The sequence below is a fragment of the Zeus faber genome (assembly GCF_960531495.2).
Source record: "Zeus faber genome assembly, chromosome: 18".
Classification (NCBI taxonomy): Eukaryota; Metazoa; Chordata; class Actinopteri; order Zeiformes; family Zeidae; genus Zeus; species Zeus faber.
In genome coordinates, this window is record NC_137210.1 from 15,484,991 (window position 1) to 15,503,810 (window position 18,820).

The 18,820-nt window shown below is 44.1% G+C and overlaps 1 protein-coding gene across 1 annotated transcript; it reads left to right on the top strand.

Moving 5' to 3' along the window:
- Nucleotides 1–1,444: 1,444 nt before the first annotated feature.
- slitrk5b (SLIT and NTRK-like family, member 5b) lies at nt 1,445–4,054 on the top strand (the record flags this gene model as incomplete). Its single annotated transcript, XM_080019282.1, has 1 exon — nt 1,445–4,054. The coding sequence occupies one exon, from the start codon at nt 1,445–1,447 to the stop codon at nt 4,052–4,054; it is 2,610 nt and encodes an 869-aa protein (XP_079875408.1).
- Nucleotides 4,055–18,820: the final 14,766 nt, after the last annotated feature.

Sequence of the window (18,820 nt, forward strand, 5' to 3'; positions counted from 1 at the left end):
AGAGGGACAGAGAGAGAGAGACAGGCAGACAGAGAGGGACAGAGAGAGGGAGGGGGAGAGAGAGAGAGAGATGGCGAGAGAGAGGGGGGAGAGCGAGAGAGCGAGAAAGGGGGGGAGTGGGAGGGGGAGGGAGAGAGAGAGAGAGAGAGAGAGATGGCGAGAGAGAGAGATGGCGAGAGAGTGGGGGGAGTGGGAGGGGGAGGGAGAGAGGAGGGGGGGAGACCGGCAGAGAGGGACAGAGAGAGAGAGAGACAGGCAGACAGAGAGGGACAGAGAGAGGGAGTGGGAGGGGGAGAGAGAGAGAGATGGCGAGAGAGAGGGGGGAGAGCGAGAGAGCGAGAAAGGGGGGGAGTGGGAGGGGGAGGGAGAGAGAGAGAGAGAGAGATGGGCGAGGGAGAGCGAGGGTTTAGAGAGAGAGAGAGAGAGGGAGAGGGGGGGAGGGAGAGACAGAATAAGCAACTTAGTTGCCAGGTTGGGCTCCTCTCCTCCAGCGCGGCGCTCGGCAGACATGGTTGATCAGCGTTCCCTCTACGCTCTCTGGCGCATTCGAGACGGCGCCGCTTGCTCGCGTTGAATCCGCACGTCGGACACGTTCCGACGGATTAAAATGAAAGCGACGCGGCGACACCTGGCGAGCGTGCGTCTCCATCAACGTGCGTGAGGTACGTCCGGGAGGTGGAAAAAACAAGACGACGTGCAGGACAACAATGTGTCCGCAGGACGCGCCTTTCTTTTATTTTAATTTTTTTTTTACTGTTCTGTTGCCGTTTGTTGCTTTTGTTTTTATGTTTCCATGGCGTCACGTGTTCGTAGATAATAGTCTGTAGTGCAGCGGTTCTCAACGTGCGCGCCCCAAAGCGGTCCTTCAAGAGGTTCCCAGGGGGTCACCGGCAAAAAAAAAAAAAAAAAAAATGTATTTAGTTTAACTTGACCGTTATTTAATTTCGGAGACGTCTGTGTCGTTCGAGGAATGTACAATAATGACCGTTTGGATCTCTCTAATTGTGGTACAAGACAAACGTTTGGGAGTTAAATCATTGTCCCATGATTGAAATATTCTCAGATTGGGGTCGGCAGCCCGGTACAGATCAAACTGAGTGTTGCTTGATATGAAAAACAAGGTTGAGAACCTTTGCTACGATGGATATAAAGCCACGTCAATATTGATTATATATGAAAAAAACAACTCGAATGACATTCCGGTTGTCACTTGTCCTTTATACGCTGAGTTTGGCTCCTGATTGTCGAGACTTTTGAGTTGCGTCCCGATCCAGACCTAGCAATTGTAGATGACCCCGTTTTCTTCTCTCTCTCTCTCTCTCTCTCTCTCTCTCTCTCTCTCGCTCCCCTCTCTCTCTCTTTAAAAATCAAATGTCTTTTTGTTTCCAGAGTCAATCCGACACACCGGCCCTCAGCGAGTTTTCGTTGCCATCAGCACAAGAAGATGCATCTTTGGATTTCATTTATTTGGTTTAGTGCAACGTCCATTTGTGCCGTCCAGATGTTCGACAGCTACGGAGAGATATGTGAAAGGCGGTGCGCCTGCGAGGAGAGAGAGGGAATCCTGACTGTGGAATGCGAAAACAGAGGGATCGCGAGTCTCTCCGACGTCAGCCCGGTGTACTTCCCCGTGTATCATCTGCTGCTCACGGGGAATCTATTGAGAAAGCTGTCCGCCAACGATTTCGCTGAGCACAACGGACTGACCATATTACACCTGGGCAACAATGACATATCCGAAGTGGAGGCGGGGTCGTTTAACGGACTTCAGGGATTAAAACGACTGCACCTGAACAACAACAAAATCGACGCCTTGCAAGAGGAGTTCTTCCTGGGCCTGGACAGTCTGGAATATCTGCAGCTCGACTATAATTACATCTCGCACGTGGAGTCCGGCGCCTTCGGCAAGCTGAATCATCTGGAGGTCCTGATTCTAAATGACAACCTGATAGCCACGCTGCCGATGAACATCTTCCAGCTCGTCCCGCTGACTCACCTGGACTTGCGGGGGAATCAGCTGAAAGTGCTGCCTTACTCGGGTCTCCTGGAGCACATGGGCAGCGTTGTGGAGCTGCAGCTGGAGGAGAACCCGTGGAACTGCTCGTGTGAGCTGATTGCGCTGAAAACGTGGCTGGAAAGCATATCATACGCCGCGTTGGTCGGCGATGTGGTCTGCGAGTTTCCCTTCCGCCTCCACGGGAGGGATCTGGACGAGGTTTCCAAGCAAGAGCTGTGTCCTCGGAGAGCCATCGCCGAGTATGAGATGCCACCCCTGCCACATTTGAGCACCGATGCATACTATAGGGCCACACCGGCGTTAGTCACGGCCTCCTTAACCTCATCCGGAATCGCGAGATCCTCATCCAGGCCCACCAAGGGACCTCGCCAGTCGGGAAAACTCAAGTCCAAACCCACCTCGCGCGCCCCGTCTAATAGACCCCAGAATTACGGCCAAATCGTTTCCTATCAGACCAAATCCCCAGTGCCTTTGGATTGCCCGACCGCCTGCACTTGCAACCTTCAAATTTCAGACCTCGGCCTTAACGTCAACTGTCAGGAGAGAAAGATTGAGCGCATCTCTGACTTAAACCCCAAACCTTACAATCCCAAAAAGATGTATCTCACGGGTAATAACATCCCTGTTGTGCGCAGATCAGATTTCATTGAGGCGACCGCATTAGATTTGCTTCACCTTGGTAATAATCGCATAGCTCACATACACGACAGAGCTTTCGGAGATTTGTCACACTTACGCAGGCTGTACCTGAATGGGAATTTGATAGACCATCTCACCATCAATATATTTTACGGTTTGGAGAGCCTACAGTTTTTATACCTAGAATACAACGTCATTAAAGAAATTGCTTTCGACACCTTTCAGCACGTCCCCAACCTTCAGCTGCTTTTCCTCAACAATAACCTTCTGAAAACGCTACCGGAGGGAATGTTTAACAGCTTGACATTGGCCCGGCTGAATCTTCGCAACAACCACCTCCGAAACGTGCCCGTCAAGGGCGTGCTGGACCGGCTCACGGTGCTGGTGCAGGTCGATCTGTTTGAGAATCCCTGGGATTGCTCCTGCACCATCCTGGACCTGAAGATGTGGCTGGAGCAGCTGAGCACGGGCACGGTCGTAAATAACGTCATCTGCGGCTCCCCTAAGAAACTGGCGGGGGAGGATATGAGATACATTAAGACGACTAATTTCTGCCCCAATAACTCTGATGTAGTGGCCTCCGTCATCCCGCCCTCGGAAGAATCCTTTCCCGGCAGCACCATCACCATAGAAACATCCCTGGACTCCGACATGCACTACAACGCCGTTCCCTTATCCGTGCTGATTCTCGCCCTCCTCCTCATGTTCATCGTGTCGGTGTTCGTGGCGGCCGGGCTGTTCGTGGCGATGAAGAAGAGGCACCAGAAAACGCAAAACGAGCAGAACAACTCGGTGAACGCGTGCATCAGCTCCCTGAACATGGAATACGGCCTCTACAAGAAGGGATCCGTCCCCAAAGTCAGGACGTCGGCCGGGCACGTCTATGAGTACATCCCGCCCCCTGCGGAGCCCACCAGCGCGGCCGCCCCCTACACCTCGATGGAGAGCAAGGCTCTGGATGGTTATAGAGATTTTGATGATTTGAACGGCCAGTTCCCCGCCACCTCGGACGAAGAGGCGGCTAGTAACGCCATAAGCTCTGAGTACAGCATCACCACTCCCGAGCCCGTCAACAAGCCCTCCTCCCCACCGCGGGATGATCACTATTTCTACAGAGGTGTGGCGGAGCCGGACAATCACGCGGCCTACAGCAACACGTTGCCGTGCAGGCACACGCACGCCGCCCATTCATCCAACCAGTACAACTCTGACTTTGACGTGCGCCATCAATACGGGCACCCAGAGAGAATACAACAGACTATATTGTATTGCGCGGCGCCGAGTACTGTGTACGTTGAGCCCAACAGGAGCGAGTACTGGGAATTGAAAGCCAAGCTCCACATCGATCCCGATTACCTCGAGGTTCTCGAGAAACGCACGACTTACACGCAGTTCTGATCGACTTGATGCCAAAATGGTCGTGGCGCTATGTGGCTTTGTTGAAAATAACTGGGAATTGTCGAACAATGAGTGCATATTTCTTTTTTGTTTTGGTTTGGTTTCCGTCACGCGTTCTTAGTATGACCCATTGCAAGCTCGTTTGGTCAAAATACTTGTAAATACTTTCTTTGTCGTCCACTTTTACAGGATGGGATCTTAAAGGGCGTAAGGCGCACGGTGTCTGACAGGAAACATACTGTAAATAGCAATTCTTCCAAAGACAGAAGATAGTGCATCAACAAAGCAATCAATGATCATCATAAAATACACCTTTGAGTTTCGACTTTGCAAATAAAGTCTATATAAATAAATAGAGCCTGAGCTTTTCCAGGGGACATATTATGAGTTCTATGCCAGTGAACTGAATGAAAATGAACCTTTCACGCCCCCCCCCTTTTTTTTTTTCTATTGTTGCTAAGCGGACTACCCGTGAACTATGCATCATTTTTGAACCTGGTGAATTCAGCAAATACATTTATATGAACCAATTTCCCCCTGTACCCTGAACCCCATGCAGCGGTCTGACCTGGTTGGCGATGCGGGCGGTAGTTTTGTCAATTTGGAAGATGTCGGTCTGTTAGGACGCTGCTTATCCAACGTACAATGAGCACATCCTGAAGGTTAGCGTTGTCATCTGGCTGCTCAGGGTCATGCTGCCGCTCTGCGCTGGAGTGGATGCAGCGCCCAGCAGCCCATAGGAAGGAGTAGCCTGCATTAAATCCACTTTTGGCTGGAGCTCCTCTGTCTCCCATAACTAACCACACGCACGTGCAGATTATGTACGCTTGTTGCACTTTTGAGAAATTCAGCTGTGAGAACATTTGTCTGTATTTTTCTGCCTATTTTACAGAGAATGGGGATTATAAATGATTGATTGAACATCTGCTGGCCTGTGGCCCCGGTGATGCATATTTTAAATGTTTACTTATTTTTATACAGTGTATAAATACAGTTGTTTCTTTGTTTTCATCTTTTTTTTGGCACAAAAATGCACTATTGACTATTGCTGGTCAACAATATGATGTCACTTTCTGAAATGTACATGTTCTAACGTGTATATAGCCATAGGTTTGAAGAATTGTAAACATGAACATACTGCATCTAAAATGAAATTAAGTGTTAGAAAGTTGTTGCACTATGCATTGATATAGCCAGATATTTTATCCATAGTATACATATATATAAAGCTCCTAATAACCCCTTAATCCCTCGTTCACAAAACACCAGACACACCTCCAGATTCTTCTAAAAATATTTTATAATATAAAAACAACTCATAGACCCCTCACAGTATATAGAATTTTTTTTTTCAAAAACACTTTTAATTGCAATTTTTTTGTCTGCCTGCATTCAAGGCATTGCATTTAAAAAACATTTTCCTTTGTTTTGTGCGCTCTTCGGAACAGTGGTCGCTTGTCTGGGGGTAATCCAAAAAGATGTGCATTGTAAATAACATCAATTATTTGTGAAATCCAAATTAGCACATTTGAAAGCACAACACAGGAATCCAATCTCTGGATGCCTGCTTTGAGTTGTTGTTGTACGTTACATGTGAGAGGTTGTTGTGTCTTCTACAGCGCGCCAGGCGCCTCATCCCAAATATAATGCAGTCCAACCTATTTCAGGGTTGATAACCGAAGTAAAAACAAAGCTGAATTTCCTTTACTTTCCTTTCCTTTCCCTTTTTCAAGTACGGAGGGAAGCCCAGTCATATGTAAGAAAATGCACTTATCCCATCTTCTCAGTTTATTGGTTGACATGGTGATCTGAAACCTGTTTGTGAGTTAAGGTTGATGTGGTTGTCGTTTTTTGAGTTTGTTGATTTCAAATTGTTGAAAAGAAAAATGAACCGTGTTATCAAACACTACGGGTGCTTTTGTGAAGTTCCTCGTCGCGAGATTTCACATTCTAATATTTGGGAAATTGAAGGAAATTTCCATGGACTGAATTACTTGAAGCAAGCGGCAGAAAAGAGATTAAAGAAAAATGTAAAGCTCAATGGGACAGTAGCACCAATGTTTTTGTTTTTCAGGTTTTTATCTGGTTTATTTTGTGTAAAAACATCGATTTCACAGGGACTTCACTTTTGGTTTCATTTTCCACTGGCTTTTTATTTATCAAGAATTTCAGCCATTTTTTTTTTCAACATTGTGTCATTTGTGATGAATAGGTTCTGCTTTCTCCAAGCTGTTTTTTCATTAAATATTACCAAACGTGCATTGTTTAACATTGAAGTTTCTAAATATTAGAGAATGAAAAATGCATTGCAAACATTTGTTTGCAATGAAAGAAAGGAAGACCATTTATTGAGACATAATAATGGGCATTATTATTGTTATTATTATTATTATAAAACACAACTGTAAATAGAACACCCTATACCTTCCATTTGAACTTCTTGGGTGTAAACACTTGCTCTTCTTTTGCAAAAGCTCACGCAGGAACTTGGTAATAGGCGATGCAAACTGACAAATGTGAAGTAAATGTGTCTCAAACGGGTCAGAAATTTGTCTAGCTGTGAGCAAATTAATAAAAGATGTGAATTGATTTTGTTCTAACCCTCATGTGTTCATGAAGTGTGTGTAAAGAGTGTGCAGTGGAATATGAAAGGCTTCCTGAAAAAGCCCAGGAAGAAGTCTCTGTATCGTATAAAGACCATGGTCCTTATCGTGTAAACCGTGGTCCTCACTTTGTGAAGACCATGGTCTTCATTGTTTTAAAGATGGTGGTCCTCCTCGCGTAAAGTGTTTATATGATGCTCTTGGTCTTCATTGTGTAAAGACCATGGTTGTCACCATGCAAAACCATGGTCTTCATCTTGTAAAGACCAGGGTCTTGGTCTTTATTTTGTAAAAACCATGGTCCTCATCATATAAAAACCATGGTCCTCATCGTATAAAGACCATGGTCCTCATCGTGCAAAGACCATGGTCTTCATCGTGTAAAGACCATGGTCTTCATCTTGTAAAGACCATGGTCTTCATCATGTAAAGACCATGGTCTTCATCATGTAAAGACCATGGTCCTCATCGTGCAAAGACCATGGTCCTCCTCATGTAAAGACCATGGTCTTCATCTTGTAAAGACCATGGTCTTCCTCATGTAAAGACCATGGTCTTCATCGTGTAAAGACCATGGTCTTCATCGTGTAAAGACCATGGTCCTCCCCGTGTAAAGACCATAGTCTTCATCAACTTAAGCTTAAACACTTGATTTATGTGACCAAACCACCTCTAAGCAGGTTGCGTTGGTCACACATGGACCTCAAACTACAGCTTCTAAACGTCCTACTACAAATTAAACGACAAATAAAACTTCTAAATGTTCATTAGAATCCACATAAATGATGAGTGCCAATTCCAATAAACATTTCCCTGCTTCAAATATTAGCAACCTGTTTTTCTATCAATGATTACTTTGAATAGATATAAATTGGATGAGGGGCAGTTGCAAATCAAACCCAACCTCGGACTGCAAAATGGAATACAGGAAGAGCGACTTTCTTTTTTTAATGTTTTTTTTATTTTTATTTTTATTTTTTTCAATTTATCTGTTGATTTCCAGCAAAGGAAAACATAACAGCCTATTTTTTGCTGTGTCAGTATTCCGCTGAGACAACACCACTGCTGCAGTAATGGGCTGTGATCTGACTGTAACTGTACAATGTGAACAACAGCTACATTTGCATGCGGGCATGCAGACAGACACTTGCAAGCATTCTATTCTTAGAGCAGACATGGTTTTACTGGGGCCCAGTATCCATGGAAACATCCAATTACCTGACATAGAAAATATATTTTCTCATAGTACAAGAATTACAGTTTGGGAGCACTGTGTGGGGTAGTGTGAAATGAAACTTTTTGACAAATAGATATGCTTTTAGTACCTTTATTTTGCCCTGTGTGCGGCTTCTCCATTGTATGACGCTTGTAAAATGCTTTTTTTTTTTTTTTTTTAACCTGCATTTGGGGATGACTTCAACTATGTGGAAAACGTGGGTCTAAATGTTTGGCACTCTTGTTGAGCGCCGCCCCCCAAATCACAGATGAAGTGTTCCATCATATCATTCGCGGCTATTAAAAGCCTCTGATGTATCTACTGTATGTGACAGATCACTGGTGTTGGGTTTCTTAGTTGCTGGAAGATCTCCGCCTTGCCACAGAGTGAGAAATTAGGGCAGATCTGCATTATGTAAGCTTGAGGAGACATGTCAGGCGGCGAGAAGACGGCATACGACTGCGAGTGTTCAGCGAGGGATGAAAGCCCCGCGATCTGCTGATATGAATTAGGTAAACAAAGTGGAGACGGCGCCGACCCAGTCAAATGTCCTTTTACTCGTCTCGATTTGAATTCGACCTCAAAGGAACGGAAAAGGGGAGACTCCGCTCCGGCGACACGAGCGTTGCTGTCAGGTGCTTCAGTCTCAGCATATGCTCTTGTCCTCAAAGCACTTTCTGTGCTCAGGTTTTGCCTTGGCACTACTGGAACGCTTTCCCTCTTTCTCTCTCCCCCTCTCTCTCTCTGTGAGTGATTGTGTGTGTGTGTGTGTGTGTGTGTGTGTGTGTGTGTGCGCGCGCGTGTGTGTGTGTGTGTGTGCGTGCGCGTGAATAAATTATTGACTCAGAGCGTATTCATGCATGCCTCAAGTGCATCAGCCAATGTGGCAAGGCTTCTATTCTCTTGGAACATTTTGTTTTAATATACCTTTTGCAAAATTCATAGTTACAGTTCAATTTTTTTTTTTTTTTTTTAATAATAATCCGTGGATAAACCTCTCGAGTTTTGAATCTCAAATCAATAATTGAACGCCGTATGCATGTGGTACACCTGTGTCTGAGGCCCGTCACGCTTGTTTAGATATGTCTCAATACTGGGTATTATTATCAGTGTATTTTTAGGAGGCCTGGGCTGCTGGGGTGGAAGAATAATTATTGGCTCGGCGAGGTAGATTTGGATCGGGGACGTCGCCTGTGCACCTTGCCAGTGTGTTTTCCCCCGACTGGAGAGTGCGGATATGAGACATGGTAATATTTATACGGGCTCATCCAGGCTTATGACTGCGGATGCTCGAGCGGAGAGACAAAATCCCTCCTTATCCTCCCTTATTTGTGGTGCTCAGACTTAACAGATGAACTGTATTTCATGTCGGGAATAAAGAAAAAAAAAAAGCCTCTGAAAAGAGCCGCACTAGAATAGAGTGAATGAGTGTTTATAAGAGGCTTGTTTTTTTTTTTTTTTTTGAATGTCCCCTCAGTGTCGCGCGTTCGCTGGGAGGGGGGTTTTTTTTTGGACCGAGGCTTCTGCGCGGCGTCCTGCGCTTAGATTTCCCGTCACATTCCAGACAAATTAAACCGCGGCATGTATCGATTGCACACAGGTCCCACATCCCAAGGTCGTGCGACGTGTTTTTTAAGCGCTCCCTGGTGATTGGCGCGCTATTTAGGCTCTTTTGTTGCGGCAGTTGCTCAACTCTCATTAACCCTTAGCCATGGCCCCTAGTCCTCCACCCACCCATCCATCCATCCATCCATCCACCCCCTTTGTATCAGTCCCGCGCCCCCACGGCTCTCAGGCGCATCAAGGGCACGTCCTTCGTCTCCATCTCGGCCCCGAGTGTTGTGGCCCACGCTGCACCCGGCCACTATCACACACAGCCAGGCGCGTCAGACAATATTTTAGAGTGACTCGTACAGGAGATTATGTTGCAACGTATCGCGGACGATTATTGGATGTGGCATTAATATAGAGAGAACAGGCAGATTGGCTGCTGTAAGCCAGGAGAAAATTAATGTCTGGCAGCGGCGTTTGAGCGCGGTGGGGGCTTAAATTCCCAGTGAAAAAAACCCCCAACTTATTTTTGGACTTGGAACGTTTATTTAAAAAAAAAATTTTTTTGTCTCACTCACCAGATGCTGGGCCGCTCGACACAGATGAAAAGGGATTCCGATAAGAAGCGTCGAATGCAAAGGTTAATAAATGATGAATCATAGCGTGTTTGTTTTGTCATGTGCTGCGCTTAATTCAAACAAGCATGACCTGATAATGCCAAGCCTGTTCATTTTTTTACTCCGTCTGAGGTGACAGCGAACTGACCTCCGGGGGGTTGTTGCTGCTTTGTCTTACATTTGTAATTGTTGAAAAAAAAAAAAAAAAAAAATGCCGTTCTCAGCGACAGAACAGCACTTCAAGCATATTAATGTAAGATAAAATATACGTGGTAGCAAATATTTCATTGCAAAACGGTGTGCCCTTCCAGTTTAGAGAGGGTTAAAACTATTCTATTTGGGAAATGTCACGACTTGTCTCTGAGATTAGAGCAATTTGGCCGGGAAGCTCTTGAATCGAGTGCTGTGATGCATGAGTCAACCAGCGCAGTTTTCTGGGAAATTGGGCAGATACTGAAAACTGTGCCAGGCCGCTCCGGCGTATCATCTCAAATCTACCACCAAGCCCCCGTCCGCCCTGAGTCTCTTTAGTTCCTTCTCAAAACACAACCAATCTTTTTCTTTTGCAACAGTTTGAACCGAATATATCTCCCCACATGGTCTCCTCCCATCTACATCTATTTGAATTTGCAGCATTGCTTAAGGACACGTTCCCAGAACGTATGTATATGTATGTGACAAATAAACCTCTTGAATCAGATAGAAAGGACATATTCCAGTCAGTGTATTAGGATATTTTGCAATTTCTCATCATTCGTGTTGTTATGTCATTACTGTCAGACTCTAGGGACTCGCATACTATCATGATTTAATAACACGCAGCTCCTGAAAACAATAACGTTTGCTTTGCTCCTGTGAGCTTTTCACCTCGAAGTAGAGGTTTTCTCGTCCACAAAAAGTCCCGGGCCTTTCTGAAAGCATCGGGTGCTTCGTCGGTCACGGAGCAGCTTTTATCACAGAGAAGAAGAAGAAGAAGAAGAAGAAGAAGAAGAAGAAGAAGAAGAAGAAGAAGAAGAAGAAGAAGAAGGAGACGAAGAAAAGAAAATTGGTTTGTAAAATTTAGAGGCTGTATCTGTCTGTTGTGGAGACGGGGACGGAGGAAGATCTTTCATTTTCTCCACTTTATGCGTGTGGGCTTGTCTGCTAAGCGATGATATGCAGTCCGTCAGCGGCTGAAAGGAACTAGTGCTGGGCAGAAGTAAACTGCTCTGGGATGGATGCCAAAGCTGGCTCAGTCATCATTTTATATATATTTTAATAATATAATGATAAAGATATATATATATGTATATTATATATATAACATGCATATAGTCATCTACATAGATGCACATATATAGTATATGCAGTATGAATGTATATATAGAGTTTTTACAGTGTGTATTTATATATATAAACAAAGGCAATGCTTAAATATGTATTGTGAATTACACATTTAAAAAATATACAAAAATGAGGCTGATGCAAATCATTACATTAGTCAATCAATGAAAATATCAATGAAATTATATTTACGATCCCGTCCCCAAAAATCCAGCTCCATCGCACTAGTCGGTTAAATACCCTTGTTTTGAGCTACGTCATGTCAGTACAGCAGATACGAACCGGCCACGCTGGCCCCCTCGGTTGCTGCGGCTACTGTGATTGCCGGGTTTTCGCCAGAATGGAGGGAGAAAGGAAATGTGTCCAAGTCCAACTGGCGCCTTGGTTACCGAACGGCACGTCGTCTAAACGGGAAGAGAAGCCGGCCACATTTAAGGCTGCGCCAGTCAGTTATCCTTGGGGGTTGCTAACTCCATCAACGTTGAGGCCCTCCAACTCGATTCTATCCTTCCCTGGCCGCCGCCGGTGAATTGTGACACGCTGCGGTGATGCAGGCGAAGACTTTCCTTGTTTTTTATTTATTTTTTAATTTGAACGCTTCCACCTTTATTGCTTGTTTTAAGATCTGTAATTTACAGCCTGACAACCCGTTAGGTCCTTGCAGTCTTTTTATGCATATATTTATTTTTATGGGTTTCAACTTAGTTGGGCCTCAGTATGAATCTCTAAACATCCCTTGTGTGAGAGCACAGGAGGCTATTGTGCCAATAACGTGAAGGCATGTCATAGTTCAGCAGCTTATTCGATATGGCACGCTGTCTTAAGGGGATAAAAAAAGAAACCCTTGGTGCATTAACGGCATGTTAGTCTTATTAAAGCGCCGTCGTTGAGTCAGAAGCTCCATGGTTGCGTTAATAGGAAACATTAGGGGATGTTAATTAGAGATCGAGGACGTCGTTCAGAAAAATATCAGGGATACGGCGCCGATATTATTACACGCCACCGAGAACGCGGCGCGTCGACGCCCCATCTCAGAGCGTCGCACGCGCGTGTTAATTACATTGCAACAATGCTGAAATGTACTTTTTCTTTAAGTAAACTAAATGAACTGAGGAGCGTGTCACGTTATTTTTAGCCGACTTCCAAGGATGCTTCTAGGCTAAGACTTACACTTGGTTTGGTTTCCATCTGGCCGTGCGGCGGTTTCTTAAGGTTTGTCAGATATTGTTGGCAATCCGTTCATATTCTTTCAAAGATTCATTGGCCGCCTCCTCGCTGGAGTTTTGTAGAGGAATCCCCTTTTTTCAGAATTCATATAAAAATAAACCTGACATGATACCATGCCTGTGGTATTTTGGAGCAATATTATTGTTATGGTTTGGCTTTGAGTCACCCATAGTGCTCCACATATATAATAATAATAATAATAATAATAATAATAATAATAATAATAATAATAATAATAATAATTATTATTATTATTATTATTATTATTATTATTATTATAATTATAAAAAATAATAACAAATACTATATATGAATCATATATATATAAATGAATTAATGAATTGATCAATCAATTAATCAGTCAGTCAATGACTAAAGGAACAAAATAAATTAATAAAAAAACAAATAAATGTCACATAACAGGAAGATCATTTGTCAACATTTCATACCAGGGCAACACAATGGACTTTACAAAGAAATACAAAAAAAAAAAGAACATAGTTGTCAGCTGGTCATTTCAAAAGAATGCCCCTGAAACAACAGCAACAACAAAAGCAGCAGCAACAACAACAAACACAACAAAAACAACAGCAAAAGCAACTACAACTGCCGTAGCAACAGAAGCAGCAACAGCATCAACACCAGCAGCAGCAACAACAAAAACAACAGTGATGCATTATATAGATGCATTATAAATAAAAGATATTACGAAATAACACAACTTTTATTGTGATTCCTCACAGCTGTCCTGCACTTGTATCTGGTTGAATGTAGAAAATGGTGCCCAGGCACTTCAGTTGGAGGTTACGTATGCTTTGATTGTTTCTAGCCTCTCCTGTGGCTTTGGACAACACTGTAAATATAATGTAAATATAAATGTAAATAATGCATTACTTCTCTATCTGGGAAACGACCCTCCCCATTTACAGAAGCTCAAATGCCGTTCCGGGGCTCGACCTCTCCTCCTCTTCTGGAGCAGTATACATTTCATGGCAGAGCAACACGCCCGCGTCACCCTCAGCACTCATAACAAGAGACGGATTCAGAGCGCTTTCCCGAAAAGCACATTTCCATGTTTCTGTCTCTGTATTCTCTCCGGATCCACAATAAGCTGCGATGGCTGCAGACAGATGGCGAGGTGGGCGTCTCCCCCCTCCTCCCCGACCCCGGGGAGTGCTACTACACACAAGCAGCCAGACAAATATCTTCCCCGGGTGTTTTGTCGGTTCATCATGCAACACACAAAAAAAAAAAAAAGAAATTCCCGTTCATTGTAATAGTTTTCACATTTCGCAGAGAATTTGGCGGCGCCGCCACCGCCGCCGCTAATGAACACTTTTTGTTGGAAAGTTCCGGGCGCGTGCAAACTCTCGACAATTTAATTGGACTGTTGTTGTTTTTGCCACAGTACAACAGAACATCTTCGCATCTGCAGCGGCTGTATCCCAGTGCCACGCGGCCGCCGAGGAATTTCCATAAAGTGCGGTAGCAAATAGGTCACGGGTGCGATTAATATTCAAAACGCTGCACTTCAAAGCGCGGCACGCCAGCGTTTCCGCGCGGAGTCGGTTCTGACCATTCCAATCGCTCCTCATTAGCCATTCGGGGAGAATCGCTTGTGAAGGCTGTGTACCGTCGCTCTTGGCGAGAAGCCTTGACTCCAAGTGAAAACTTCTTTCAAGTCTCTTTCGGAGCGCGGCATTGGAGATGATGCGCCGTACAATGATCCTATTATTCGCGGCGCGGCCCGTACGGTACGCGGTCCCCAGTGGCGCCGGAGTTTTGCCCCCATCTCCCTCATCGCAACGAGGCCGCCTCCAAATGTTCTCGCCCCTCCGGACAAATCATTTCACAAAGTTAGCAGGTTTTTCTTTTGTGTTGTTTTTTTTTTTTTTTTTTTTTTCTTTAATTTATTTATTTTTGACTGTGAACCTACGCATTTTTTGCTGAGCTCGGCATTACGGAATGTCAGTAAGCTGATGGAGGCATAAAACCATGCAGCACGGGGGTGAGGGTGCCTCCTTACTGTGTATGATAAGGAATCCCTCCTCCCGTCGGTTTACAATATGAAATTCAAGAACGAACGGGGCGAGGATGAATTATTCAAGAACACTATTTTAGATTTCACAATGTTTGGTAAATAATTGATCGGATTCCTGCACAATTGAAAATACCTGAGATTGCGAGGAGGCGTTTTCATGAATATTTACGCTGTATTATCTTTTAATCCACACCAAAAAAAATAAAATAAAGGGGGACAGTTTGGGTAACAATAAGCTGCAAAGCCGGAAACCGCCTCGCGATGAGAACCTGCACAGTACGAAATACGGCGTATGAAGTGGAATCCAGAAGGAAGGGCCTGGGATGCGGCACAACTTTTGGGAACTTGAGATTTCCCTTTGATGGGATCGGAGATGCGGTGCAATGCAAAGAGGTTCTTCTCCCCCCCCCCACCCAGAGGGAGATTGTTCCCCACTGGTCATAAACACAGTTCAACTCCTCGCTCCTCCTCGCCACCGGCGACCACATCAAAGCTGCATCCATGGGAGTGGGAGAACAGTCGACGTTTACAAAGTCTCAACGGCTGCAGTGTGGTTCAGGAGGATCGCGTTTTAGTTTGTGGTTTTGCTTTTTAATTCCCCCGCTTTGACTCGACAACAAAAACAATACAGGAATCGATATAAATGTCTCTCATCAGCGGTGGAAAGTAGCAAAGGAACGAGCACTTAAGCATATTTTTCAAATAAGATGTTTCGGCTTTTACGCCACTGCAATTCAAGGCAAATATCTCGGCTTTTTCTGCTCCGTTTCTAACGCAGCCTCATAACTTTTGCTTTGTTTTTTTCGCTCTTTTTTTTTCTTAAATCGGGATTTATATTTATTTAATTTTCTCAAACATATATAAGTCACAACAACTAAGCGTTGTAAATTATAATTATAAGAAAGGCAAAGTATGGTGCAGCTGCATGGGATGATCACATCTTGGGTTTCCATCAAGGCAGAAATACCTCACATTAAGCTTCTAGAGAACATTTAACTCGGGGCCATCAATGTTTGAACCCGGGCGTCTGCATGCATACGAAATGAACATTTATAGTGCATATATGGCCCCTACGCCTCCCACCCCGAGACGAGAGAATTATCACGTTACTGTTACACAGGAGGATGTTATTATAAAATATTCAACACATCGCTAAGAACTGGGAAGTATGGGAAGCCCATTTCTGCTCGGGGGGGGGGGGATGTCAAAATGATGAGTCGAGTATCTCATAATTATGAGATACCAAATCAAAATCTTGATGTAATAACTCGTCTCATATCAGATACTAAGCCACTTAGTATCATCAAATAATAATGACGAATGGAATAATGGGTTGGTGCCGTCTACAAGCCGTTTATATGCGTCCTACTGCAGGTCTGTCCCTCCCGGTCGGTATTGTGACATCACGTACGACGCTGTGACACCCCAAAGCCATACCACCCGTACGCGTAGTGAGGGCAAAGTCGAAATGATGGCTGAGTATCTATAATTACGACTCAAGTTTCTCATAAAGTCAAAACTTTGACGTAATATCTCATCTCATCTCATATATACTGACTCAGTATGGACTCATAGTTATGCCCACAGTCAAAATTACGACATACTCTGTCAAAAAATTTGACTTAATAAGTCATAATTACGAGATACTGTTTCGATTTTTTTACATTATTTTTTATATTTTCTCGATTTCTTTTTTCTCCCCCCCCCCCCCCCCCCCCGGCGGAAATGGGCTTCCATAGAGAAGCCCGGAGAAAATATAGTAAAGGGTTTAATTAAGGATTTTTGGATTAAAGCCGGAAAGAAGGCCAATCAACAGCAGAATGGCGCGATAAGCACTAAGTCACAAAGACAAAGAATTATGATTAAGGTGCCCAACACGGCGTAGCCCTCCAGAAGGAGGTTAATCACTTCCTGCTCCTCCGCCCAACACATTAAATATCACCGCCACGGCAGCAGCGTTGGTGTGAAAACGGCGTGAAGTGAAGTGTGTGACACACACACACACACACACACACACACACCCACACACACACACACACACACACACTGGGTTTGGGTGGAAACAAGAAATGACATAATTTGTGTTTACCCTCTGAGAATTTGATTTTGGGAGGCTGTTTAAAGGAAGAAAACACAGGCATATAGGTTAATGGCTGGAATATTCATTATTATTTCAATTTTTAGTTTTAATCTGTTTTTTGACTGTCCTGTCAACTCTGCTGTTGTGATACATCAATACTTAACGTCTTCTTATCTCATACCGGCTTTAATATTCTGTACTGCTGTTCCTATGGACACAACATCCGCTGCTGTAATACCTGAGTTAATAAAGTCTTATCTGATGTTATTTTACCTTATCTTATCTTATCGGGGCTTTAAGGTTCTGTATTACTGTTTCTATGGGCTTGTCTAAGAACTGGCTTAATTGATGTCGTAATATGTTACCCCACCTCATCTTTCCCGGGCTATAATACCCTGCTCTACCGTTTCCACCTACTTAATAGCTCTCGGGGTCGTGTTTGTAATTTCCCACATGGAGGCTCCCACCCTGTGGTGCGTTGGTGTTTTTCTGCTCTGTTTCTCTTTCCCTCCAGGTCACATTAGGCAAAACAACTCCTCCCGATTATTTGCTCGCCTCTTCCCCCGCCCGGCCCTGACCTTTTGATAACCACGCTCTCTGCGCCTCCCGCCGCGAGGACGGGGGACTCTGAAGAGCACGTGTCGTCGCGTCCGATGCCCCAGTCGATAGGGCGCGCCGTCCGGATCTCCGTCACACCGCCCGCCCCTGCACCACCCCCCGCGCGGCCCCCGAAATTGCATGTTCTACACGCGGATGTGCGGCGGCGCGTGATGTTGTTGCAACGTCAAAAGCGATGTGATCGTACTGTTAGCCGCCTGCGTTATTTATGAGGGGAGGTCGGAAAACACTGGAAAGATTTTAAGTTTCCCCGGCTCTTCCACGGCCTGTATTCTCACCGGGCTGCGGCGGGTGTCCTGAGACTGTAATGTGCAGGGGACAGAATACATTACACCCTGCGAAGTGGTTTCATACTCAGTGTGTGTGTGCGCGCGCACGCGTGTGTGTGTGTGTGTGTGTGTGTGTGTGTGTGTGCGTGTGTGTGCGTGCATGTGTGTGTCTGTGTGCGTGTCTGGGCGTGTGTGGGTGTGTGTGTGCGCGTAGGCCTAAATAATCATCTGATGGCTATGGTTCCTGGCCAGAGTATGACTCACTGTAATTTATCTTTACGTAATCATTAAAAATCGCCCGTCGCTCGCTGCTCCACATTTAACACTCGTGGTTTGCAGAATAAATGTTCCCTGTTTGAAGATCCAGACGCTGGAATAGCTCCGTCTAAAGCCAAAAACAATATGTTTTCATCACAGTTTACTTCAGTATTCCTCCATATATAGATCAATATACTATAAAACCTGAAAAAATAAGGAAACAACTACAACAACAACATCAACAACCAGAAGTGTGACGTGTGTTTGTTAAGGTGTATGATGACTTTCTACCTTTTTGCTGTTGATTTTAGTGTTTTAGTTTTGTTCTTAATTCTGTATTTTACTGCTGAAATACTTCAGGTCTATACTGCTTTCATTTTTCAGGTTTGGTTTCTATTTTCATGCTGTATTTTTATATGTACTGTCAACTGAGTTTTCACTTTTGTGTTTCACTTTCCTTTTCATGTTTTGAATTTCTTATTTTATTATCTATACTATATATATATATATATTATCTATCTATCTATCTATCTATCTATCTATCTATCTATCTATCTATCTATCTATCTATCTATCCATCTATCTACAGTGGTACTTTGACTTACGTTTTTAATTAGTTCCGTGACAGAGCTCGTAATTCAATCTGCTCGTATAGAAAATCGATTTTCCCTGTTGAAATTCATTGAAATGCCATGGCCTTCCAGCCCCTAAAAAAAACACCACAATTTTTTTTGTTACGTATTTTTAAATAAGAAAAATGTATTTTTAAATAACAAATATTGTATAAAAACATAGTAAAACATAATAAAAGAGAAGGTAAAGAAATAAACTGTGGTTTTTTTCTATGATTTCATGCTTTAATTCAGTCGACATCATCCGCTTCTTCTTCTCAGCACTTGCTTTCTTTGGACCCGTGGTTAGAAAAGACATTTTTTGGGCAAAATAACTGCACAAAAAGCACAA